The sequence below is a fragment of the Centroberyx affinis genome, unplaced genomic scaffold (assembly GCF_046629955.1).
Source record: "Centroberyx affinis isolate AG114_WGS23_722 - 3 ecotype Tasmania unplaced genomic scaffold, CSIRO-AGI_Caff_v1 ptg004751l_1, whole genome shotgun sequence".
Lineage (NCBI taxonomy): Eukaryota > Metazoa > Chordata > Actinopteri > Beryciformes > Berycidae > Centroberyx > Centroberyx affinis.
Window position 1 is genome coordinate 292,446 of NW_027282300.1, and position 25,999 is coordinate 318,444.

The 25,999-nt window shown below is 44.8% G+C and overlaps 3 protein-coding genes across 3 annotated transcripts; all 3 read left to right on the forward strand.

The window, feature by feature from the left end:
• The first annotated feature begins 547 nt into the window (after positions 1–547).
• Positions 548–2,208, forward strand: mif (macrophage migration inhibitory factor). Its single transcript, XM_071545026.1, has 3 exons — positions 548–766; positions 1,637–1,809; positions 1,919–2,208. The coding sequence occupies exons 1-3, from the start codon at positions 659–661 to the stop codon at positions 1,983–1,985; spliced, it is 348 nt and encodes a 115-aa protein (XP_071401127.1). The 5' UTR covers positions 548–658; the 3' UTR covers positions 1,986–2,208.
• A 4,307-nt stretch (positions 2,209–6,515) lies between these two features.
• LOC139665964 (zinc finger protein 260-like) lies at positions 6,516–12,918 on the forward strand. Its single transcript, XM_071545033.1, has 5 exons — positions 6,516–6,679; positions 7,196–7,784; positions 8,353–8,498; positions 9,487–9,547; positions 10,382–12,918. The coding sequence occupies exons 2-5, from the start codon at positions 7,475–7,477 to the stop codon at positions 11,719–11,721; spliced, it is 1,857 nt and encodes a 618-aa protein (XP_071401134.1). The 5' UTR covers positions 6,516–6,679; positions 7,196–7,474; the 3' UTR covers positions 11,722–12,918.
• A 338-nt stretch (positions 12,919–13,256) lies between these two features.
• On the forward strand, positions 13,257–17,208 carry LOC139665965 (zinc finger protein 213-like). Its single transcript, XM_071545034.1, has 4 exons — positions 13,257–14,278; positions 14,545–14,663; positions 14,831–14,948; positions 15,156–17,208. The coding sequence occupies exons 1-4, from the start codon at positions 13,987–13,989 to the stop codon at positions 16,148–16,150; spliced, it is 1,524 nt and encodes a 507-aa protein (XP_071401135.1). The 5' UTR covers positions 13,257–13,986; the 3' UTR covers positions 16,151–17,208.
• The last annotated feature ends 8,791 nt before the right edge of the window (positions 17,209–25,999 follow it).

Sequence of the window (25,999 nt, forward strand, 5' to 3'; positions counted from 1 at the left end):
GGAGCAGAAACCTCTCCGTAGCGTTGGAAAGTGGTCGTGCTAGCAGACTGGCTAATTTAGCTCGGATACGCACCGTTTGTTTGCTGAAAGCTGGAGAACAAGACGTCAAACGGCGAAAGACCGGGCGATTTCACGGATCACGGATACGTCTGCCCGCTGTTCATGAGCACAGAGACGGGGTGACAAAGGAAAAAGACATCCAACTTCTGCCCTCTCTCCCAGGCACTGTTTTCCTTCTCGCCTCCTTCAACACTGCTTGAGGATGCTTGAGAGAACTGCGCATGCGCAGTACCGTAATTACCCTACACTCAAGAGCGGCCGCACCCTAAAAAACCCTTTATGAAGGCTTTCTAGGTGATGTGATCCCAGCGGCGGTGGTATTAGGAAACAATAAGACAATATATATCTTTTCCATGGGGTTGGCGTTTTGTTTAGCTTACACCAACAATACATGGATACTTGTAGATGGCAAAAGCTATATCTTCCAGGATGGATGGAGGCGCTGTGGTCATCCACGTTATGTGTCACATGATCGCACGCTCCCGAGGAAGACAAGTATAGTTCCTCCCTCTTTCTGCCTGCAAGCAAACAGCTGAATCGCACACGCGCGCTCCTGCTCCTCCGTTGACAAGAGAGTAGTACTTGGAAAGGAGCAATCATGCCGATGTTCATGGTGAACACTAATGTGGCCAAAAGCGACGTCCCGCCCGCGCTGCTGTCCGAGGCCACAGAGGAGCTGGCTAAAGCGATGGGCAAACCTGCACAGGTAGGCCGGGGGGAGGGCGAATTTACTTCTGAGCATAACATCATATCTTCACATGGGTTGTAGCTGATGGCTGACCACCACCTTCAAGGAGATGTCTCCAGCTTAGCTTCTGATGAGTGCGAGACGATGAGCATGCGCAGGCGCAGTCAGAGTCCCAACAGACCGCAGTTGCAAACTAGGACACTAGCAATTGTAGCAGTAATGCGTCTCCATTCAATCTGAATTAGTGAAGCCGGCCTCATATGCAAACTTCTTTGACTGTTGTTTGTAGAGAGCCGTTTTGGGTAGATGATTTATCAGGTGCGTCAGTTCACTCAACCCTAGCTATAGCAAAGTCTCTGCATCTGCTATACAATCTGAAATAATAATGGAACTACATTGTACTATAACTGATATATTTTAAAATAATTTGACACCAAAACTTTGAACCCATCTTATAGCCACTACATTTTGGAGGCGAGTGGAGCACTGACTGACTAACTGAGATATTGTTATTGGGTCACTGTGATAGATTATTAGACATATGTCAGTTAACTTGTACAGACTTATCCAATTTAAAGGGAGCATTGGTCCAGAATGCACTCTATTGTTTTTTTGATATGGCTCAAAACTAAGGAACAAGGATTTTGCTTTATCTTTGCTCTCCATTATAAAGCTAAAAACTACAAGATCACATCTGGGCTCACTTAGGCTGCGAATATATTGAGTGTCACACCTTGCCATACCCAGTTTATGCCCATATGTGCTCAATCCAGCCACAACTTTGGGCATGTGATGACTGACACTCAAAAGCACCATGTAGATATGAGAAATGAAGCCATTGTGTGTGTGTCTTCTGGGCTGACATCTGTCTTGTGTATCCTGTTCCAGTACATCGCTGTGCACGTCGTCCCTGACCAGATGATGATGTTCGGAGGGAAGGGCGACCCCTGCGCCCTCTGCTCCCTGCACAGCATCGGCAAGATCAGCGGCGCTCAGAACAGACAATACTCTAAACTGCTGTGCGGGCTGCTCAACAAACACCTGGGCGTCTCTCCTGACAGGTAGCAGACAGCAGAGCACATGAATTAGATAGGTGACATGTTGCATCTCACACACACATCAGTGTTAATGTCCAACCTCATTAACCGAGTGTCTTCGGCTCTGTTGCAGGATCTATATTAACTTTGTGGACATGGATGCAGCCAATGTGGCCTGGAACAACTCTACCTTCGGCTGAGCTGGAGGTCAACACACTTGAACTGAAGCGCATTCCCGTATTTTCCTGTATGAGCGTAGTTAAAAGGCTAAATGAAGAAAGCAGAGATCCCCGGCGATCCACTGGGCTAACATAACAGTATAGTCTTAAAGCACTTAGCTGGACCCCTCGCTTTGCACTGGACCTTTCACCTTGACTTAATAAAGTGAACCCTGCAGATCCCAAGTTGTTCTGCGTTTTCCTTGTTCGCCTGGTATTCATAGACGTAGCAGGACGTGTTAATTTGACACTCAGATCTATTCGCATGAATGATTTGCTACCTGTTGGGAAGCAATAATTATATCCATCATAAATACAGTTTACTAGATGTGTCAAGCTGATGAGCGAAGCGCTTTATTTTTAGACATTTCTGGTGTTATTGAGTCCACTTAACATTCCTACACTGCACAGCTTATTTCAAAAATTTACAATACACTGTGAAATATTTTTCCTGTTTCTTATCAATTGGATGCTGAATTATTATTTTAAAATGACAAAAAAGTTAAATAATGACGAATTAAACAGCTTTTTCATTATTGTTAGCATTATTCAAAATTGTATATCTACATTTGACACACCTGGTACATCTATGAACTTATACAGAAGAACGATGAAAATTTATATTGGGTAGCTTTCCACTGATGGATGATGATCCCTCAATAAATAACAGTAAAAAATAATATACTTCAGGATGTCTACTTCTGGAGCCGAAGGCAGATTAAATACAATGCACATCACTATCTGATTCTGTTAATTCACATCTGTGTTGTAAAACAGAAAGTTATACCAGACTGTTCTACCACTTTTTTCTGTTATCTTGCTTTATCCTTTATCCTTATCACATCCTGGGCTCAAGCAACGACCTTTTGGAGAAAGTTACAGTGAAACTAACTTCATTCTCCATGTGAATTATCAATGGAGTAACTAACCCAGAGTATATTGGGGCCATCAGCACAGATAACAGCACTGCAAACTACTGTGTGAACTGAATAACAAGCACCTTCCCATCCACACTACACACATCAGCATGTGTGTAGTTAGACTGACCCATACACTTGTCCCTGTTTTAGGATGTATATGTGAACTCAAAAATACTGTAATTAAGTTGTGTGTCAAAGCTGCTTTTGAATTGAATCGCTTTGATGAGTTTGAATGAAGTGAATGCCTGATTTTTGTAGATATTGTCTAGTTTTGGACATCAAAACATTATTGGTGACATGAATCAGTTTTATTCTAGCATCTGAGCTGCTTGCCATCTGTTATGAGCAACACACACTGTTCAGTCAGCACACATCGGCTATGAAAACAGTTTGTAATCATGTTGGTCTTGTAGCACTGACAAAAATGGTAATCTTTTGAGAGAAAGAAGATAACATGGTCAGACATCATTATAATGTTATGTAAAGTGTTTCGGCGGTGCTTAGCTGTCCCAGATCATAAAGTTTGGAGGAAACACAGAGCCTCGTGCCCACTAATCCCTCCACAGGGTTGACACTGTCGCTGAGGAACACACACACACGTTTGAGAGGGAAAAATATATCAAAGAATCATCTACCTTTGGATGATCAACAATGCTAGACTAAGTGAATTAGTAACCAGTGCATTGATCTTTGATCTGTCATGCCATACAACAAAGTTAAAGGAATCAGTTACTCTGGTAAAACAAAACAAAATATCTATCTATCTATCTATCTATCTATCTATCTATATGATTTACTACAGGTGGCTATGGAAGTGGGCCCAGCCTAGGACACTGAAGAATATTTAACCAAATTAATATACAACTTGTCACACATTGAAGAGCTTTTGGCTAGAAATAATGACAGAATAGACCCTGCAACAAAAGCAGCTGTTTCGGTCGTTGTAATTTTATTTTAGAACTAAATCTGCATAGAGCTTTCTGCTGCAGCATCTGCAGGGGGAGGATGAAATGCAAATCAGGCATGTAAATGATGTTTTCATTAATTATTCCTACACGGTTCCCCCCCACCGCCACTTCGTGGTCGTTCAGCCATGGCAGCGCTTTAAAGGCATTATATATTTCTCTCGACGGATCTGTATCTCTTCACCTATACGTCTGAAGCATGGCCTGAATTAGCCTACTGATGGATGAAGTCAGTTTGGACCGAATGATGCCGCTAAACAGACGTGGATCACACAGCGTGGACCCGCTCTCTGCTGAGAGGAGGAAGCGAAGAAGTCCGCTCTGCCTCTACTTCCGGGGACCGCAATACGTCATCACGATGTGCGGCAGGAAAGTTACAGACCCGTCTGCTCTCAGGCCGGTGTTCCGCTCCCCCCCGCACATGCGTGCCTCCCCAGTGGACACTGTTTACTGCAGGCTTGCTGTACAAATGTGTTTGCCGTGGACGCTTGTCATGTTCAGTGGTCATAACCTCATAAAGTATTTTCTGTACACGCTAGCCTACTTCCAAACGTCAAAAACAAAATTCTAGATCTCTAAATATAAGATGGATTGTAAAAATATAGGTTAATGTTTATTAGTAATTTAGTTTATTAGTCCTGAATTTCTAATTAATAAAGTGCTATCCTAATAAAAAAAATCTAAACAATCTAAACAATTCATGACTTTACAAATAAGTGGGCCTATAGGCTATATACGCTATCTGACATAATGGGGCTGACATGCAACAAACCAAATAATGAGCAAGTATTGAACCCATGACCTTCACTTCTGCAGCCTATACTGTGAGCCAGCTCCTTAAAAACCGTTCGGGTAAAATCTTTCACTTCATGTAGGTAAGGTTTCTATGGAAGCCCATTTCCGCCAGTGTGATGAAAAAAACGGTCCTGTAAGTCATTGAGAAACTTTCTCAAAATAATGACTTAGTATCTCAAACTAATGAGAAACTTTCTCAAAATAATGACTAAGTATCTCAAAATAATGCCTTATATAATACAGGATAGGGGCCTCTGGAAATGTTTGGGCAGGCAGATACGGACGAGATTCCGGTCAGAGAGGATGCTCAGTTCAATGGACTTTATTACAGGAAATAAAGTAGACTGTTGTATGTGTGTGGTATACAAAGAGAGAAAACAATAACAAATGTATGACTATGTGAATTAACGGGCAGGTATAAAGATGTTTCAACCTTTACAATAATAAAGCTATTTAACATCAGCTTTACTTTTAGCAGCAACAATGAAGCTAAATCTTAATTAACCATGGTCAACAATGAGCCTATACAATATTAAATGATTACAACCTATGGAGTCTATCTCAAAATGAGTTAGTATCTCAAAACAATGAGTTAGTATCTCAAAACAATGAGTTAGTATCTCAAAAATAATGAGTTAGTATGTCAAAATAATGAGAAACTTTCCTCACAATACTGAGTTAGTAGCCTATCTCAAAATAATGAGACTTTCTCAAAATAATGAGTTAGTATCTCAAAATAATGAGAAACTTTCTCAAAATAATGAGTTAGTATCTCAAAATAATGAGTTAGTATCTCAAAATAATGAGTTAGTAGCCTATCTCAAAATAATGAGAAACTTTCTCAAAGTAATGACTTAGTATCTCAAAATAATGAGAAACTTTCTCAAAGTAATGAGTTAGTATCTTTGAGATACTGAGTCATTATTTTGAGAAAGTTTCTCATTATAATGACTTGGGGCGTTTTCACACCTGCGCTTTTAGTCCAGTTAAATCGGACTCTGGTTCGTTTTCCCCCTTGGTGCGATTCGTTGGGCAGGTGTGAACACAGTATTCGCACTCGGGTGCGGACCAAAACAACAGCACCGAGACCCTTTAGAAGAGGTGGTCTCGGTCCGGTCCCAAACGAACTGTTCAGTTCGTTTGTGGTGGGAACGTGATCCGACCTCGATCCGACCCAACCACCAGTTGCACTCAATTTACTCCGCAAGTTTGAGCTAAACGGCTCCTGTAGCCAGGTAGCAGGTATAGCAGGTATAGCCAGGTAGTCTATAGCCAGTATAGCATTTTCAACACGTTTCCTCAAATTGCATTCCGCATTCTGCTGGTACAGTTTTGCCTGGTATATTGCCCAGATAATTACAACAGTTATGAGCAAATGCCAACTCTGCCGTTGCTCCATGTTGCTTAGCAATGTGCACTAGTCCAGAACACAGGACCTTCTCCTATTTACTTTCCTGCTCCCGCCCCAGACACATGTGACCAATTAGCGGAGTGAACGTTCTCACCTGGTTTGTAGTGTAGTGTAGTACTGTAGTGATGCATTTTGGTTCGCTTGGATTTTTCTCCGTGTGAAAAGAAACCGAACCAAGGAGAAAACGCTACAAGTTTACAAACTCATCAACTGATTCGGACCAGAGCAAACGAACTATAGGTGTGAAAACGCCCTTACAAGATCTTTTTTTTCCCATCACACTGGCGGAAATGGGCTTCCATAAATATGGAGTGATACATCTAACCGATAGAAAATCTTTGCAGAACAACGGTACAGATGGTGACGTCGCAGTGACGTGTCCTGTAGTCCCGCTTCTGGTCCCGGTCCTCGAGGAAAAATGGCGGAGGGTGATGTTGACTATGTGGTCGTTGCACAATAATTAGTTGTTAAAAGCTGATGAGACCGCTTATAGTTCATGCAATTGGGCGTTTCTTGGTTCCAGAGGGAAGATATAGACCGTTATCATCTTGGAGGAACTACAGGGGTTGCTGCTTGTGCCGAGTGGTCAGTATTTAGCTTGGACTATACATACACACATTGCATGATGGTCAAGTGACCGCCATGTCTACCGTTAACGTTAATTACTTAATGTTTTAGCTTGCAGTTTGTCGGTCCGTTTTTCTCTCCTAATGTTTATAAACTGTGAGCGAAGTAGTTCACATAGCAGCCAAAGCGGTACGGTGCTATTCTTTTGTTGAATGCGAGTATTTCCATTCAGTCAGCTGCCAGCCATTGATGTGATTTTAAAGATCAGCGATTTTACCAAATGCTACTCGGCCGGGCTTCGTTTCTGTCAACGGCTCTGGCTTCGTTCTAGCCAGTCGGCTAACGTTACCATGTAAGGTCGTACTGGGATTTGCTGTATAAATGTTAGATCTTAATGGTTCTTGCTGAGAAGGTATTGTTCACATCTTAACAGTTAATTTGTTGGAATTTGATTGCCTTGGATGTGTGTGTGTGTGTGTGCGTGTGTTTGTTGTTGTGTTCATGTCTTGCTAATCAAATTCTTTTGTCTGACAGATCAGCAGGAAACAGTATCACTTCCACCTGAGCTTTATATACCGGAAGGCTATAAGCAGTAGGTTGGCATAGTGAGTAGGGAGACTGTTCTTCAACCACAAGCCCTGTTTCATCAAGCTTTCACCCTGCTGAAGTGTCCCAAGAAACTGAACCCCTACCAGCTCCAGGGGTGCTGGTCTGTCACTGATCCTGACCTCTGACCTCTGATAAGAGAGTTTCCTTAAGGGGATCAGTAGAGTATCACACACCTGAGGCAGCAGCTGTCAGTCATCTACAGAGATGTCAGACTACCTGAAGAGAGGGTTCAGGGCACAGGTGACCTTAGCCATGGACTCAATACTGAGGACAGCTGCGTTTGAAATCACCAAGATCTTTGAGAACAGCCTACATGACCATCAAGTGGAGCTGGTACAGAAAGGAGAAGAGATATCCAGACTACAAATAAAGCTGGAGAAGGTGGAGAGGAAACTGAGGGAAACAGAGGGTGGAGACGACGGGAGAGCGGAGAACGACGAAACGCAGAGAGAGTCTGAAGATTGGCTGAACACCCCCGGACAAACCTCCATCATTCCTGAGATTGATGTGGAAGGTACAGTGTGTAGACACAGTTTGAGATGGGTAACTTCACAGAATATGCTGTTTACTACTGTCGAGGGTAGTTTATGTTGGGATGCAAGCACAGCTTTTTGAGTGGTACCAGTAAACAGAAAAACTCTTATCTGTGTTTGTATTCACCGAATTACAATATTGTTGCCTGTTATGGATATGGTTTAATTCACTCAGCTGTGAATTACTGCAATCATATAGACTGGCTCTTGTTTTGGATTGAGCCTTCTCTATGCCTGTATTGACCAGTAGGGCTGCACAGTCGCAGTACCAAGAAGATCAAAATCCAACCCTCAAAAAAGTTATTTCCAAGAGGGAAAGGTGTTTCAAATGAATTCCTGGACAGTGTATTTTGGTCTTGTGCATATTTCCTGACTAACATACTGCATATCCATGTTGGAAAAGCCTTTTTAGAATTTTCCAAATTTTGACAAAACGTTTTCCAGTTGATAAGGAAAATGATGCAGAAAATCATAATTTCCACAACATTATCTCTTTGTTAATATCCTGCAGCCCCGTTCAACAATGTTATCATTTGTGTGTTTTTGCAGTACCTGATGACTGGTGTGCTCCTCTGGGCTGTGACAACGTGGCGGTCCAGCCCTCCTGGACCAGGCAGGAGGATGGCGGGTGTCCCAGTGTAACCCTGCGCCCACTGTCCATCTCTCTGTGGCACATTCCAATCATCAAGCAGGAGGTGTGTGTGTGTGTGTGACCGTGTAGGAAAGTCTAGACGTGGTGATGTTAGAATTTAGCACCAAAGACCAGCAGAGGAAACCACTGATGATGCATGTTGTCTAAAGATGCAGATTAGAAGCATGGACTGCAAGTCTCAAATCTTAACAAGGAGATTGAAGTCTTTTGAATACTAGGAAAGCTCAGTGATACAGTAATAGCACGACTAAGTGAATTTACGTTTTCCTCCATTAAAGTAGTTGGTGGCAGTGGCAAGAACCTCAGAGGGAGGGGGCAAGCAGCAGTGTGAATAATAAATAATCATAACCAAGGAGCTGTGTCAAACAAGGCTGGGTAATTGGTGTGATGTGCAATTAGCAGATCTGATAAGCCATTAGAGGCATCCAAATCCACCAATGATTGCCACATGCTCCACGGGAATGGACAGATCAAATGCATCCTGGATTGACAAATAAGGAAAAAAAAGTATAGAAACAGAAATTTGTGTTCAATATAAAAACCCAGTAAGTTCCCTGCTTTTTCCCTGACAGTGTTTTACTGTTCTAATGAAAATTGTCACAAGCACATGATAGGTAGGCCTAACCAATCAAATACATACTGGACACACCCTGTCTCACATTGTCAGGATCAATTTACGAGGCCTGAACAACATGTAACACTATAGCTAGAGCTGTTGTGTATTTTTATTTCTGGAGGTAGTCTGAGTTTTTATTTTTTATTTAAAAAAAAAAAATCTAACATTTGTGGAGGCTTACTGTCTATCACTGTGTTATAACAGAGCTGATAGGTCTGCTCTTTCACATTTGGAAAAACAAACATTTTATTGAAATTATATAGGTTTTTATGGCATTTTGACAGAATCATCTGACAGTTCATCTCATTCATTTCTGCTGTTGCAGATAGTGTTCCTTATGAAGCTAAACCATATCCTTTGCACTTTGTTGCATTGTTAATTCTTGGAGATATAACCAATGATATCTATATTTTAGGTGGAGGATGATGACTTTGAATCCCACCAGCCAAAAGCTGTCGACAACAAACCCAGGAAAAGTGAGTGCTGTAAATGATTATTGCTATTGTCAGCATGTGTGCTGTAATCCCGCGCTCACACCCACATTTACACTCAGACTCAACTACAATCCCCAAGACGGTTGCTGTAAGTAAGAATGCTGTCTCTGTCAACTTGTCTGGTAAAGTCTGTTTAAAATGCATGATATTGTTCTCTCAAGAGCGACCTAATATTATGGCCCAAATTCCGGATTCTGGATCCTGCCCCCTTTCAGTCTAACAAAAATAAAATGATTGCCTTTAACTACTTCTAACGCTCATATGACTATTTTTTGCTTTCAAGGGTTCATATGCATTCCTTTATTGATTTGCTAACAAGGTAAAAAAATCTTGGATCCAGATAGAATCCGAGAGGCCGAAATGACGATAACACTTGAGAGGACAGTGGGTAGGGTTGAGAGTCGAGACCTGTTTCAATGCTTCCAGAACCGACTGATCAAAACCTCTTTCCTAAATTCAACTATTTGTGCAATTTTTAATTCTCTATCAAATGGTCTCACTCTCTTTTCTTTCCTCGTCTGCTGTGTGTCAGTGACTGTGAGGTTGTTATGTAGTCCGGTCACTTCCTCACTCTCAACCATCCTTCCCATCTCCACGGCACACTGCCTCACAAAGCAATACCATAAACGCTATAAAACCGGTTTTAACACTTCTAATATCAGTTTCGTAGAAATTACTAGAAACTAGCATAGTGGCTATTCTGTCTACCTTGTGCAGTCATTTTGATAAATAGGAGACTGATGGGTGTTGTATCCGTGCCACCTCTCCTCTTTCACTTGTCACAGGTTAATCTCTTTCCAATCTTCTCTCCCACAGCTTCGTCATCAGGCAGGAGGCTCAGACACATCCAGGACCAAAGCTTGCCTCTCCCTGTCCCAAAACGCTGCAGTCGAGGTCGGCCACCACAAAGAAACAATGCCAAAAATCTGCTCCAAGCCATTAAACAAGAGCATTCTCACCAACCAGTCACTGTGGGTCGGAGACGGAGGCGGAGAGATTTACTAGGGACAGAACAAGGAAATGTAGTGACAAGACAGAGCAAGACAAGAAAGGTCCCAGCGACTGAATCTGCAGCAGATGTTGTAAAACAGGAGACGGCGGTGAATGAAAGTGGAACGTATTCCTGCAAGTTCTGCGATAAGGTCTTTGATACAGAGTTTGGCCGAAGTGTACACGTACGATCACACAAGAAGTGCAAAGGGTGCCGAAAGATTTTCCCTTTCCCAAGCGCTCTCGGTGTTCACAAAAGGTCTTGCAGGAAGTTAAAGAAAATGATTGCGTCCAAAAACGCCAAGGCTGTCAAACCCCCAAAACCAAAACTTGAGTTCAACGAAGAGGACAAAGCAACCCCACCAAGCAAAAAGGAAGTTTTTGTGAACAAGAAAAGCATGCCTACCTCCGACGACCACAGTCCAGCTTCTCTCCTGAAAGACACATCTACTTCCACGAAAACCAGACGGCACTCCTGCCAAGATTGCCACAAGAAGTTTTATTCTCGCTTCACACTCAGAGACCACATGCGCCTTCATACTGGTGAGAAGCCATTTGCTTGCACCATATGCCCACAGAAATTCCGCATCAAACATTCGCTGAAATCGCACATGTTCAAAGCCCACAGAGAGCAGCAGACGTACGGGGAGGCTAACGGAGAACTTGCATGGACCAGGCCTTTAGAGGGGTCCGAGGATAATCAAGTGGATTCGAGTTTGCTCGGCCAAGACCCGAGCACAACAGCTCATCATAACGATGTTCAGTTAGCCAGCAGCCAAGACAAAAAACAAACAGCTATGGTTTGGCAAACCATGGGCACAAAAATCTCTGAAGGGTTCGCTTGCTCAGTGTGTGAGAAGGTCTTGAGCAGCAAGTACTTACTGATCGAACACTTCCGCATCCACACAGGGGAGAAGCCCATCCGCTGCGAGAGGTGCGGCGCGACATTCCGGTGCCGTTCCCAAATGAGCATGCATAGAAACAAGTGCCGCGGTTCCCGGGTGATCTCGTGTCAGAAGTGCAAGAAGCAGTTCCCCACGCAAATGAAGTATAACAAGCACATGGTGGAGTTTCACAAGGACTGGCCGAATGTCTGCCAGCTCTGTGGCAAAGGCTTCTTCACTTCAGGACGCCTCAGGAACCACTATGATCGTGCCCATATGTAGGCCAGTGTACAGTTAGCATCGTGACTATTTGGACGTTGACACATTTGATGTTTTGGCCCCCTGCTCTTACTGCGCTGGATGCAGGGCTTTTCCTGCATAAAGCATTCTTAGGCGGCTGCCTCGCTGATTTTCTCTGCCACTTTTGACAAATTGTTTTTAAAAAAAATAGTACTAGTTTCATCAGTGTGTTCACTCTTGGGCCATACTTCTGCAAACTATAAAGATTACACAGAATGGAAGATATTCTGTCATGGTTCTAGTTTATCTTAATAATCCTGATTATTCAGTAATATCAGTATTTTTTGGAGCTCATTTTTGTCTCAACTGAGGCCACATTCCCTAGCTCCTCATGCTGACTCTCTCTTTCCCTCAATTTAAACTGTCACTTATTCTGCAGATTTTAATCATTGTCATTTTTAGTCAACAATTGTTATTCTTATAATAGGTATGCATAAAATCCCTCAATGCCCAGTGTAAAAGCCTCAGCCTTTATAATGAGGATGGAAATAAAGAGCTGGTCGGTCACCATCTATTTCAAAATACGACTATATAAATATTCACATTACAGTACTGTAAATATGATCAAGTGAGGTTTTGGGTTTCAGGCAACAATAAATGTACAATAATATTTTTGATTACAAACTAAAAATGTGTACTTTATTTAAAGTAATTGTCTAAATACCTTTGGCACCCTGAAATGGGAGGGCTGTGGACAATAAGGGCTGCAGGTCTTAACCTGTTCTTCTGATATACCTGATACCTGATATACCGACAGACTGCACTTTTACTTCACATTCACTGTCAATTCACATCCAAAGTAATAAGAGCCTGGAGGCAAAACATCAGTGTGTTGCTGTCCAAATACTTACAGGGGTCACTGTTTCTTTTTATGTTTTTTTTTATGTTCCATGCCTAGGTTACATTTTAATAACTTGTCACATTCAAACATTGGATAAATCTGAGGTTTGTGTTCTGAAACAAGATAGGAAAAATATATATATATTTTTTTTTACAATATTCCAAACTGTTTACTTTGTATGGGGTGTATGGTTGTTTTTACAGTCTTCTACATGGTTGTGGTTGTATTGGGTGAAATAACTACCCCACTGTATCATTTTTCTTTAACACATTAAAATAGAATTATTAGAGTCATCATAACGTTTTCATATTACCTAAATAAAATGCATTTTATTACATCGTGACTTACGTATTCTGCATATTTTTTAAATGTGTGTAATATGGGTGTGATAGAGCCTTTAAGTCATTTTTTATTGTGAGCAATATGTACATTTTATATTAAATAGTAACAACATATCCGCATTATTATTAGCCTATTAATTGAACATGTAACATAATAATATAATATAGCTTGACAACATCACTTTATTGTTGTCATTCATTTTGTTAAACTGCTTTTTGCTTTTTTCCCCTCACTGCAGTATCTGGAAATGTTTCTTCCCTGTAGCTTCGTTATCGCGAGACTTGCCATCATCATCGCATCACGCTTACCTCGACCTACTAGCTGTAGCGAGACGAGTCACCACATCGCTGACTATGGTTGCTAAGTATATGGGCTGTATTCTTCGGTTTAAGGAAAGCCAGTAAAGATATTTGGTCATCGGGTTTGAAGAACTATTTCTGACCGAGGTGTCTGGTTGTTTTATCTGCTTTAGCCAGTTAGCTTCATGACTAGCCAGGACACTAACTAGAACGAGCCAGCACTGGCTACGCTTCGTTGGCTCCCTTGTTTACACGTTAGCCAGAGGTAGCTAGCATGCTTACAAGCTAACGAACATTGGCGACTTGGCAATAACACTTCTATTGTTTGCCTGTAGCTACGCAGATAAGTGTATCACTGGAATCGGTATATTTTATTAGACTATGCAGATGACTACCACTACACTGACTGCGTCACTTGTCATTGCTGTAGATGATAACATTAGCTTTCAAGCGAAAGTAGCTTGCTTTGCAATCATTGATTGAGGTATTTGGACCACGCAGGTTAACTCTCAAGAGTCTCTCAACCACAGGCGTGACTTTAACAATAAATGTAATTTGCAGCGAGGTGGTTGCTGAAATGGCATAGTTCTTAACATGGCATAATCTCAGGGCAATTCATCAGATATCAGGACAGACAGGTCTACATCTGGTGGTGGTCTTGGCGAGATCGATCGTCCCACAGTTGCCTCTGGAGGCCTAACAGGAGCAAAACAGAGTAGTGTCAAGTCATCTTTAACATTACCATCATCACTGAAACAAAGGACAATGGAGTCTGTGAGGAGTGCCTTCCATGCTCAGCTGGCCACCGTCATGGACTCGTTGTTGGCAGCTGCTGTATGCGAGATTGCCAAGATCTTTGAGAGCAGCCTGTGTGAGCAGCAGGCGGAGCTGGCGCAGAAGGCAGAGGAGATCTCCATGCTCCGAGGAAAGCTGGAGAAAGCAGAGAGGAGGCAGAAGGGAAAGGGAGGAGGAGGAGGTGGCGGCGAGGAAGGGGAGATGTCAACAGCAGACAGAGAAGGAGAGGGCAGCCTGAGGCAGCAGACCGTGACAGGACCAGGTGAGATAGCTGACTTGGTCTCAATCACGCCAAGGCTTGAAAACATTTAATGTTTAATGTCCGTGTAGAATGCCAATAAAGGAAGAACTTACTGCTTGGAGACACAGGCTTACGTTCCACGATCCTGTGTCCCAAACACATTTTGGATTCAAATTGACTCTCTATGAAGACTCGGTCCTTTGTTGTGTATCATGTAAGAATACTTTAACTGAACTAGTACCAGATGCTTTACTCATAAACCTTTCTCTCTCTCTCTCTCTGTACAGGACTGATTGTGGGGAAGGATATGTCCTCTCATTCAGACCCAGTGGAAGGGCTCAGTCAGAGCCTCCGCAGGCTGAAAGAGGAGGCTACAGGCCAGGATGGAGCCTTAGTGAAGCATGAGGTCAGACCCGCTCATGCCTCACCACGGTCAAAATATGATTCAGAAGTTGGCTGTCAAATACATCTTTGTAGCTTCTGAACAGCCAGCATCACCTGACATTATAGCCACTCCCTGCTCTTGCTTTTTTTTTTGCATTTTACAGACCTAATGCTACTTGTTCTCCACAGCGTGCAGGATCCCGGCCCACCCCGGGGTCTGTGGCAGTCCAGGCCCCAGAGGGAAGCCTTGCTGCTGGGGACCAGAGGCAGATAGACCCCTTGTCTGCCACACAGGCCAAGGCTAAATGTAAGAACTCTGTGCAGATAGTAATCTTTATCTGTTCAACCAAACTAGTGCATCCACAGAGAGCTTGTGATCATGTTCTTTAGTCACTTATTAGCAATACTTTTTGCAATACTAGAGCAAGATAACCTTAAAATATTTTGAGTCTGTACAGGTGTTATAACAAAAGATGAATTGCAACAGCTGTCTTTTCCTCTGATCTCTCTACAGTATCTCTTTGGGATCAGGGCAGTCGTAGTGCAGACCACAGACCCCTGCAGGAGCAGGCCTCCACCCCTTTTCTGTCTATATCCCAGAGCGGGCGCTGTTCCCCCAGGCCTGACCCCAGCCTAGCCCAGCCCGGGGAGTGGTTACCCGGGTTGGACGCCAGCCGAGGCGGGGTGTCCGGTCTGGAGAGCCTCCAGGCGGAGGGCACCAGCTGCTCTGGACCCGCCAGCAGCAGCACCGGCACCGACACGCCCTGCTTCCGACCCGGCTTCGTTTCCGACGAGACCAGCAACGAGGACGACGATAACTCTTTCCCTTTCCTGGACCAGGAGCCCGAGAACCAGAACTCCAACCAGAACCCGGTGCAAGGCCAGGTGGCAGGGCAGAGGGAGGCCCGGCAGGATCAGTCCCAAGCCCAGTCCGGCGAATCGCCGTGGAGACCCAGAGACGACAGGGGCGGGAGGGTCCCCGTGCCTCAGACCAGGCGGGCCACTTCCTTCGCCAACAGAGACCCTCTCCGACCGCAGTCCAACACGCAGTCGCACGCGCTCCGACACACCAACGCCCTCAGCCACCCTCCGGCCCCCGGCGGAGGGAACGGACGGCCCTACACCTGCCCGTACTGTACCAAGTGTTTCACCTACCCCTCCCACCAGCGCAGGCACCTTTTACGCCACACGGGGGTCAGACTGCACCCCTGTCAGTTCTGCGACAAGAGCTTCCTCACTCCCTCTGAGCTCACCGTGCACACTCGCACACACACAGGCGAGCGGCCGTTCGGCTGCGCTCAGTGCGGCAAGCGCTTCGCCCGCAGCGGGAACTTGAGAGCCCACCAGCGGGACGTTCACATGGGGAAGAGGCCCTTTGCCTGCACAGAGTGCGGTAAGAGGTTCGCCCACAGGGGGAACCTGAGGGTGCATAACCACAGAGTCCACCAGGGGGACCCCTACTACATGGATGATCAGCAGGAGCCAGACATGGGCCCCAATCCCATTTGAAAACACAAAAAACGATGGTCCTGCAATTTAATTTAGTTGTGTTTAGCAAAACAGACCCTACTGATTTGCTCCAGGATTGCTAATGTGGTCTGTCTTGTGTTCTATGCCGATTTTTAAAGCCCTGGACAGATAGAAAGCATCAGAAGCTAACAGCAACAAACGCACCAATCTAGAGGTGTTAAGTGGTGAGTCAAAACACTTGGATCAATTTTGAAGCATCAACGCAGTGAACAGACCACCAAAATACAGTGTTTTCTGGCATCCTGTAGGAGTGACCAGCCGATCTTCTGTTGTTGTGTATCCACTGAGGCTTCCTATCTCTCCAGGGTTTAAACTAACACTTCAAACTGTTGAAAGTATTGCAATTTTTTTTTACAGCCTTTGTATTTCAAGTTCAAGTTTCAAGTTCAAATTTGATGTTGAGCAATCATAAAATTAACCACCATCAGATTTTATTCTGTGGTATTTGACAACGGATGGGGTTAAGGAATAGAATTTTATTGGGCGTGTTAGTGTTATTTTATGTTTTTTCCCCAATGTGGGTCGGTGTCAGAATTATGGAGCATGCTAAAGGGGAAAGCCCCTTGATGGTCCATTCCATTTCTAGCTATCTATGCATTACACTGTACTGTAAGTGACTTTGGATATGATTATCCATGAAAAGGAAATGTTGGCTGTTGTTGTAAAAGGAATTATTTTAATCCAGGATAAGCTTATCTCTCTCCCCGTGTCATTCTTCACTGTCAGTGGAAAAAACACTGAACAGATCTGCGGACAGTTTTGTGAAAGAACTGCAAAACAATGTATTTCATAAAGCCAATAAAGGAACACTAGTAGGTATTAGGTCGTTTTATTGTGTGGCATGCAGAGGTAGGATAGTGCGTCTCTCCCTTGAATATTGTGCTCATGTACTACCCGTCTCCTCTGACTTCCTTTTATACTGACTGTATTGTAAAACGGAAAAACGTTTGTTATTGAAAGTACAATAATGGTGTTGCTAAAGAACAACGGTACGTTTCTTATTCATCATGTTTCTGTTCATGTAAAGTGAAATAAAACAAGGCATTCATTCTCAAATTCAGATACATACAGTTCCCTGTCTCCAGTCTTAAAGACACTGTGCTTGTTTTTCCACGTGTTTGATCTCTCTGCTAAACCATGACTTATTGTTGCTGTATGTAATCACAGACTTAGATGGAATACACATGTTCTCAGAAGTTAGTATAGGAAGTGGTCACATCGGTGTATTCATCAAGGTCATGACATGACATGATTAATAATCCTGTAAAGGTAATGTGTAGGAGGTCCTTGAGGGGTACAAAGAAATTGTTTTAGGTACTAAGGTCAAAATTGGTGACAGACTTATTCCTCTTTATTTGTAGCCTCTCTAAAGCTGCTGGGGGTCCTGATACAGCTCTCAAAAATGTGTGCAAACATGCATTTTATGGGAGCCGAAGAATTGTAAGGGGTAAGGGGAAATATTCCTTTAATACACCTGCGTTAATTACAAAACACTATTATTCACTCAGTTATTGTTTTGAAGCTAGGAAAAGCTGTTAACAGGGAGACAAAATCAGCCAACACTTCTTCGTATATTGCATTGTTCTAAAACGGCGTGCATGTTGTACTGTCTTGACTGAACCTTCTGATTCTGAGGAAAGTTAATCTACAGAAACATTGAAGTTCTAACATTTCAAAGAAGTTATATTTCATAACTTTAAAGTTGTTATATTTTGCTACCTACTAGAGGATAGTCAATATGCATACAATTCAAGGCTTGTGAGTTATTCAGAGATTGAAGTTACTTAATGTAGGAAGTGTAGGAAATTTTATTCTCAAGCCTGCTTTACAGTAAGTATGAATTCTGGCATTGACAATTCTTTACTATTGTGTTCAAGATCCCATACAAAACAATCATGAGCCTTTTTATATGAAGGACCTAAAATGACTCAAAATGATCCATTTCTAAATTAATGAATGAATAATAAAAGATCCTTAAACTTTCTAAGCTCTCTGTGGGCCAACCGTAGTTAAAAGGGAAGAAGAAGAAGCTCTCTGTGAATGCGGGATTGCATGCAATGGCGAGATGAACTTCTTCATCTGGATTCAGAAGGCCCCTCTCTCTCATGATTGGTGAAGATTGTGTAGAAGAGATCAAGAGCTCTCACATAAACGCCCCCCCATAACCTCTCAATTCTCAAAAAAATATGAAAAAACTGTTAAGTAAGTTTCTTCTGCCTATCAGTTCAATAAAATCACCAGTAGTACTAGTAACACAATCCAGCAGGGTCCCAAACATCCTTGTTTCCTCATCAGGATGAGATGAATGAGTGAATTGTGCAGTCCTGTCTAATTGTTGCACCACACTCTGACAGCCAGCAGGAGGCAGTGTCAACACGCAGCAGCAAATCACAGAGTGTCGGACAACACAGCAAATAGATCTTTTTGAAAGAAGTGTGCTCTCAGCATGTTTTAACTATGTGCCCTAAATTCTCCAACCTTTTTTTCCCTGATGTATGCATTTGTGTCATCATGCCATCCCCTTTCATAGAATTGGTGTGTAAGCACGTGCTTTTCGGGCAGCGTCAGAAAGTGGGTGCTACACGTCCTGCAGAGAGGGGGTTGGAGAACTGGGTCACTCGCTTTACCTGCCCAACGCCCCATTTCTCTCCTGCTGTTTGGCTTGTATGTAAGTGTATGTGCACGTGTGTGTAAAAGAGTGCAATTTCAAAGTGTCACTTCCTTTTACACCTTAACAGTTCACCACCACATTTTCACCCCCATGCCTCTCTGCCTTCTTTTCCCAGGACATGACCCATATGTTGCTGTCTAGCCGAGGGATTTCTCAACTAATTGCATCCTATTTCTCTGCTATCACCATACTACTACTACTTACACTCCTATTTGTCCCGCATAATGCCTGGGGTATGTGGGTTATGGAGGTCGATGGGACATTTGTCTCTGTCTCTCGCTCTCTCTCTCTTTCACACACACACACACACACACACACACAGTCTCAAATGCTGAGCAGGGCTTGGCCAAGCTGCGCGTACGTATTCCCCAGGCTGCTGAGTCCTTGGTTTGCTCATTGGAAGATTACATTCAGTGCCCCCCCTCCACCCCCCAATGACCCCCCCTCCCCCCAAGGTCACCTGTGTCTGTCTCTCCCTCTGGGTTTTTATGCTCTAGAAATGAAACACGCTCGTTTTTAACGGTGCGCAACCTGAGGCCGACCCCGCGCCGGCTCCAATATAGGGCATGGGCGAGTATTAATTGAAAGGGGATGCAGTCTGTGCAGTGTGTGTACGTGCGAGTGAGACGTATACACACACACACGCTATTAATGTCGTACAGATTTCCTGTTTATGGATTTGTGAGTCAGAGGTCAGGGCAGTGTGTGTGTGAGAGAGAGAAAGAGAGAGACTACTGATGGGAGAAGATGGGATTCCCACTGAGTAAAAGCCGCTCTCGCAGACCTTTTAGGTGCATGCATAAAAGTATTTATGCAAGGATGAAAAGAGTCGGGTCAGACAGAGCTATGGACAGATTTGGGTCTCAAAATAGAGCTGTTTGTGTGTGTGTATGTTTACAGGCTAGGGTCACATGGGCTTAGCTGTGTTTTCTGTTTATATATTTGGTATGTGTAATCTCCTTTCTGGCCTAAGCAGCTTTGGCCCTGAGGGAAAGGCAACAAATGAACAGTTGACCAGGCTGGCTGGACTCTATACAGTGTGTATGGGTGTTTTGAATTCATGAAAGAAAGGTGCATATAGACCTTTCCAACAGTATTTCACAAACTCAAAACAGCAGCTTGAATGAAGGCAAAGTGTAAATAAAATCCCATGTTATGCCGGTGTGGGGAAATAAAGGGTTTTGCCTGTTTTTGCCCTCAAACACCGGATAAAGTAATTTGACCCCCAAAAAAACCAAATGGCACCACATCCCATTCCTCCAGTGCTTTGATTTGGTCTGTATTAGAGCATTCTGCCGGTGTTCACGGCAGGCAGGTCATAATAACCATAACCCTGTCAGGTAACCGTGTCCTACTCAGTGTTTTATCACGGGCCGATTGTGTTATCGTTCTGTGTTCCAGCAGGGATCAGGCTATAATATGCTGTTTACCTTTTATGTTGCCCTGTTTCAGTTTATTTCTCCCTCCCCTCAGGCTGCCGGGTGAATTTGCTGGGAAACCCCCCCCCCCAAAAAAAAAAATACTCTCAACCCCCCGCCGCCTCCCTCCCCTCATCCAAAAGAGTCATTCCATCACCATCCCACAATCCTCCAGGAGTGAAATTATCCCCCCGACACCCCGTTCCTGTACCCTCCTCCCCAAATATGTCATACAGAAGTAAACCAGAGAGGAAATATTTATCCCCGCTCAGCAGGGGGGACTCAAATTCAAATATCCAAAGGGCTATAAAGTCAAATTATAGCTCTGGATATTGTGTGTGTGTGTGTGTGTGTGTTTGTGTGTGTGTGCATCTGCCTGTCTTACTACATCTGTGTATATCCGTGTGTTTTCATTTTCAAGGATGCTCATGTGTGTTTGTGTGTTTGCATGCATGTTGCGGTCGTGTTTGCGTGTGTGTACACTTATCAGGTTCTTTCTGTGTGTGTGTGTGTGTTGTGCGCCTCTGTCAGCGGTGGGGCTAAGGGGTTTAGCGTCGCCCCAAGGCTGCTCATAATCTAGCCAGTCCCACCGCTCCCCAGGGGCTGCGGTTTCATTCGGGTTGCCATTACTGTAGTGAAACCCCCCTTTAGGGGATTACAGTGCTGTCTCCCGCTCAAGGCCCTCTGAGATGATCCATCGTCTGCTGACTGTATTTAAGCACTCACTTAATGTGCTAATAGTGTTAGGCTGGGGAGACGCTGCCGAGCTTTTAACTTTCATCTGCTAAAGCCCTTTGTCTGCTGGAAATGGAGATTTCATGGCTGCCGGCCTTAAATCCATCGCAAATCATTCACGATCAGAAAACAGTATTTTGAGGGTTTGGGTGTAGATATGACATGGCAGACACTGACTGGATGTATATGTATGTATGAAGCCTGCAGTTGAATGCTTACAGTGCAGGGAAAGCTTTTTTTTTTGCTCAGGCATTGGGCTTTGCGTGTGCATGTTTCTGTGTGTATGTGCACACGTGTGTGTATGTGTGTGTATCCAAGGCACCGAGGAGCAGTCACTGGGTCACGGTTACTGGGTTGAATCTCCTCCAGGCAGTGGGGTTGCGGATGACTGGGAGTGTGTTTCCCAACCTTCCCTCCGTTCCCTCTCATGTTTGGGGAGCACAGAGCGTGATGGTGGGGTGGAGTGGGACTTCATTATCTTCCTCCTTCAGAGTTGCTGGGTTTTCCGAGTGTGTGTCTGTGCGAACGAGCACACGCATGTGTGTGTGTTCTCCATAGGCTGCTCTTGGGTTGCTAGGCAACCCCTGTGTCTGCACGGTGGAGTGGGGGTGGGAAGGAAGAGGAGCACCAGGTCAACAGAGACAGACAGTCACAAGCATCGCCACATCTGATTGGACGCATCGGTGCTCCTGATGAATGATGACGCCTGATCATTATCATGCCGGCTGGGTGTTGGGGGTTCTCCATGTGCACTCCCTCCCTCTAGGTAAAGTCCATTTATGTGTATCAGAGGCTGAGACTCTGATTCGACTGTTTCTGTGCACATATGGACAGTTTGAATTTCTAGAGTTCAGTGAACAGTCATTTGCAGCCTTTTGTTTCTGATGTGGGTCAGCGCCTTTTGATATGTGACAAGGCAACTGGTCTGTGAATCAGTCGTGAGTCATCGGTGATTCAACAGATCAGCTGTGAATCACCCCTCATCGCATTTCATTTCATTTTGTTTTCTTGTTTCTGTTGTTTGTCTGATAGGAGTCATCTTTGTGCTGGATGTGTGTGTGTGTGTTGGGCAGTGTGTGAGGCAGTGTGTGGGGACTCTGGAGGCAGGCCAGTCCATCAGCTCCGCTCACTGATTCTTCTACTAATCTCCCCGGTCAGGACACTACAGCCATTCCTCAACAGCAGACTGCTGTCTCCTCTCCCAGTCTGACCCTTTTTCATACATATACAGTCTCATTCTCATCCACATATGTAGATTTGATATTCTGGATAGATATAAATGAGTGATGGATTTCTCCCTATTTGTCCCCACTATCTCCACTGAAGGAGGTGACTCAAGGATACATACAGCATTGAGATTCACCCCAGTGCATTGGGTCCAAGCAAGGGTGGCGGCGCTCCACTATCACCACGGCAACAGGGCCGGTCCGGGGCCAAGCCTTTCACGGATGAGTGGCACGGTCGTTATGGGAGACAGACCCGGGGTCGCTGCCACTCAGGCCCTGGGTCAGGGATGGCAGCTTAGGAAGGACAAACTGAACCGGACTTACCTGTCACGTGTGAGGATTATGATGATGATGATCAGGATGATGACGATGAGGATAATGACACTGTCTGTTAGGAAAGTGTGTGTGTGTGTGTGTGTGTGTGTGTGTGTGTTTGCCTGTCTTTCTACCTGCCTGTCTTCCCTCTTTTTCTGTCTGCAGGTGCCCAGTTGCAGAAAACATCAAAGTTTTTCTGATTAAAATTTCACTTAAAGTCACACTGAAATGAAAAATAACTTTTTCACCTTTTTAGCTTATTCTATGATACCGTACATTTATTTGACAATTCATGCCAAACGATAATTTTATTGTAATTGTATATCAAAATCTCATTACTTTTACTTCCTTGAAAACAGACAATCTTTAGTGGTGACATCATTGTGTACCAGGAGGCGTACATAATAATTCCAACCAATAAAACCATCACAGATGTTTGAACAATCCCACCCCTCCGCCCCTCCCATCAAATAAAACTGCCTTTCTCTCCCTAACTGATATCCCATTGGTTAACACTTTTGAATGATTCCTCCCTGCATTATGTCCCGCCCCAATATTCTGTTTCAATATAAGCAAATAAAGGAAGCAAGAGGCTCTCAAAATGAGGTTTTATTGTTACTTCAAGGTCTTATTTTTCCTACCTAAGGAAGGATGGTGCAATAATCATCTCAAACGAGAGAAAATAAAAAAGAGAAGATATTGAGTCTCTAATCTCTATTCAGCTGTTGATCAGTTAATGTATCCATTGGGTTTTCTCTCATAAATAAAAATAAACTCAGCCATTTGCAGTTAAGTTGAATTTAAGTAGCTATTAGCGGTACCTTAAGTTTTCTCATTTTTATAATTGATTTTAATGATTTCCTAAGTTTACAAACTCCACTTAAAGACAAAAAATTATTTAAGTATAGTTCCTATAGGATAGGACATAAGTTAAATTTGTGCCACTAAATTTTCTTCTAAGGAATTCTGGTGTTTACCTTCATGATTGTTATCATGCATGCAAATGTGTGTTTGTAGGCTAAAGCTACAAATACATATTCAAATACTAGAAAACATTTGCAATATTTTTCACTTCTCACCCTCTGTGCTTGGGGGGTCAGCATCCGGGCCAGAGTTGGCACTGATGGGACTTTGAATAAGGAATGAACGCCACACCTTACGGGTTCATAAATATGACCATAAGGGATTTTGGGGGGCATATGGTTTGGGGTGAATAGGTGGGGGAAGCATGGGTGGCTGGGCATGTAGACAGTAGGTGTGTACGGGGTACAGTGAGTGGGGGGGGCTTTGTGGTGGATGTTAGGCTGGCGGGGGGCAGTTAGGAGGGCAGATATGGAGGTGGCGTGTGTGTGGAGCATGTCATTGGTAAGAAAGGAGGGGTGGGGGGCTATGCTGGCAGTCTTGGGGTAAGTCAGATAAACAGCTCTTCTTGTTCCCTGCTGTGGGGGGGGGGGGGTTAAAACCGGGTGGCAGACAGCCAGCGCTAGAGATGGCACCAACTGTCACTGGCACCCCCCCACACGCACACACACTCTGCCCCCCATCTAGTGAAGCCTCTGTATATGTGTGTATGTGTCTGTGTGAGAGTGTGAGTCTGTCACTGTCTGTGTTCATTTCTGTCCCCCTCTATGCTAACCTGCATCCTAAATTCAGAATTATGTGTGTTTTCTGTGTGTGTTGAAATCTGTATGTGTGTGTGTGTGTGTGTCTGAGGGTGTGTGTGTGTGTGTGTGTGTCAGTGGTGTGTCAGTGTGTCTCTGTGTTAATAGAATTATGTCTCTAGGTGAATCCTCCAGCAGTCACTGTGCCATGGTTCTCATTCGCCGCTCAGTCAGCCGAATCCTTCCCCCTTCTCTCTCTCTCTCTCTCTCTCTCTCTCTCCCTCTCTCTCTCTCTCCTGCTATCTCCCCTTTTCCTGCCTCTCTACCTTTAATCACCTCCTTATACCAGCCACTCAGTCACTTCCGCTCTACCAGCCTCTCTTTCATCCCTCTCTCCATCTCTCTCTCTCTCTCTCTGTTTCTCATATTTAATCACCTGCAGTCAGTGGTCAGGCAGATCCCAGCTCCTCTTTGATTGGTCGGGGCCGGGGAGTAGGCGGGGCCTGCTCTGATGCATCACACACGTACCAGCACAGCAGGACAGATCTCCCCCCCCCCCCCCCCCCCCTCCCCCTCTCTCTCTCTCTCTCTCTCCCTGTCTCTCTCTCTCTCTCTCTCTCTCCACCTCTCACACTGCCTTTCACACATACGCCAGAGCTCACACTGCAGCAGAAAGCGAGGCCGGTAGGATTTTCCTCCTCCTTACACTGGAAACAGCAGAGGGAAGACAGAGAGGGAGAGATACTTACCTACCGAGAAAGACGGAGACGTTATTCATGGAGGATCCACTGAGGAGTACCTGACCCAGAAGCTGCCGCGTGTGTGGGTGAGTGTGTGTGTTTGTTAACGTGCTAGGTTCCCGGTGTGTATGTATGTATGTATGTGTGTGTGTGTGTGTGTGTGTGTGTGTGTGTTCACTGCAGAAGCAGCAGCACTGCAGATATACACAGACCAGGGGCTCTGCTCATCCCTCTCTCCCCTCCCCCCCTTCTCCTCCTCCTCCTCCTCATCTCCTCTCCTCTGCTTCTCTTGGAGCGTCCGTATGGAAGTAGGCACCCATCGCTGCCCAGCTCTGTGTTGTGTGTGTTGTGTGTGTGTGGTTGTGTGTGTAGCAGAGAAGAATTAGCCTGGCCAGACCTGGGCACAGCAGTAGCAGGGCGGACATGAGGAACGTTTGATTTATGTTAGCTCACGAGTGGCATGTCCTCCTGTGAGTGCCGGGGCAATAGAAATGAAGCACAGCACCAGTAGTGTTTATTCTCTTTATATCTTTGAAATCATATTCAAAATACACCTCTTCCGCTCAGGTTTGCATCTGGCCTGGTCTCTCAGAAGCGGCCGTGTGGACTCCACCGCCCCATCCACCCTCCTCCGGGACAGGCCTTACCCCCTTACCCCCACCCCCTACCTCCCCCTCCCCACTCCCACCCTCCCCCAGCCCACCCCCCTTCGTCCCCCACAAGGATAGGATGCCCGGCTCTGCGCCCCTGTGCTGAGGAGGCGTCGGCGGGCAGCAGCATGGGCGCTGTGCTGGCCGGCATCCCCACCACCCCCACCGCCACCGCCACCGATCTGCCACCACCACGCTGCCCCCCCGAGACGGGCGCCCCCCCCAGCCCCGCTGATGGGCGAAGACACTGACGCCACCCCGACGCTCAACCACCGTGGCTTCCTCCCCGACCACAACTATGTGACTGAAGGTAAGCGGGATGGGGTGTGTGTGGGTCACTATGAGTGTGTATAAGTGTACCCCCCCCATGTGTGTCTGTATTTGTGTACTGGGCTACTGGAGTGTGTGTGTGAGTGTGTGTGTGTGTGTGTGTGCGCTTGCCTGTCACACAAAACAAGCCCCTGTGTTCAGG

Coding starts and splice junctions, on each gene's coding strand:
- mif (XM_071545026.1), top strand. CDS start 659: ATGCCGATGTTCATGGTGAACACTAATGTGGCCAAAAGCGACGTCCCG. Junction 767..1,636: donor CGATGGGCAAACCTGCACAG/GTAGGCCGGGGG, acceptor ATCCTGTTCCAG/TACATCGCTGTGCACGTCGT. Junction 1,810..1,918: donor CTGGGCGTCTCTCCTGACAG/GTAGCAGACAGC, acceptor GCTCTGTTGCAG/GATCTATATTAACTTTGTGG.
- LOC139665964 (XM_071545033.1), top strand. CDS start 7,475: ATGTCAGACTACCTGAAGAGAGGGTTCAGGGCACAGGTGACCTTAGCC. Junction 7,785..8,352: donor TCCTGAGATTGATGTGGAAG/GTACAGTGTGTA, acceptor GTGTTTTTGCAG/TACCTGATGACTGGTGTGCT. Junction 9,548..10,381: donor CGACAACAAACCCAGGAAAA/GTGAGTGCTGTA, acceptor TCTCTCCCACAG/CTTCGTCATCAGGCAGGAGG.
- LOC139665965 (XM_071545034.1), top strand. CDS start 13,987: ATGGAGTCTGTGAGGAGTGCCTTCCATGCTCAGCTGGCCACCGTCATG. Junction 14,279..14,544: donor GCAGACCGTGACAGGACCAG/GTGAGATAGCTG, acceptor CTCTCTGTACAG/GACTGATTGTGGGGAAGGAT. Junction 14,949..15,155: donor CACACAGGCCAAGGCTAAAT/GTAAGAACTCTG, acceptor ATCTCTCTACAG/TATCTCTTTGGGATCAGGGC.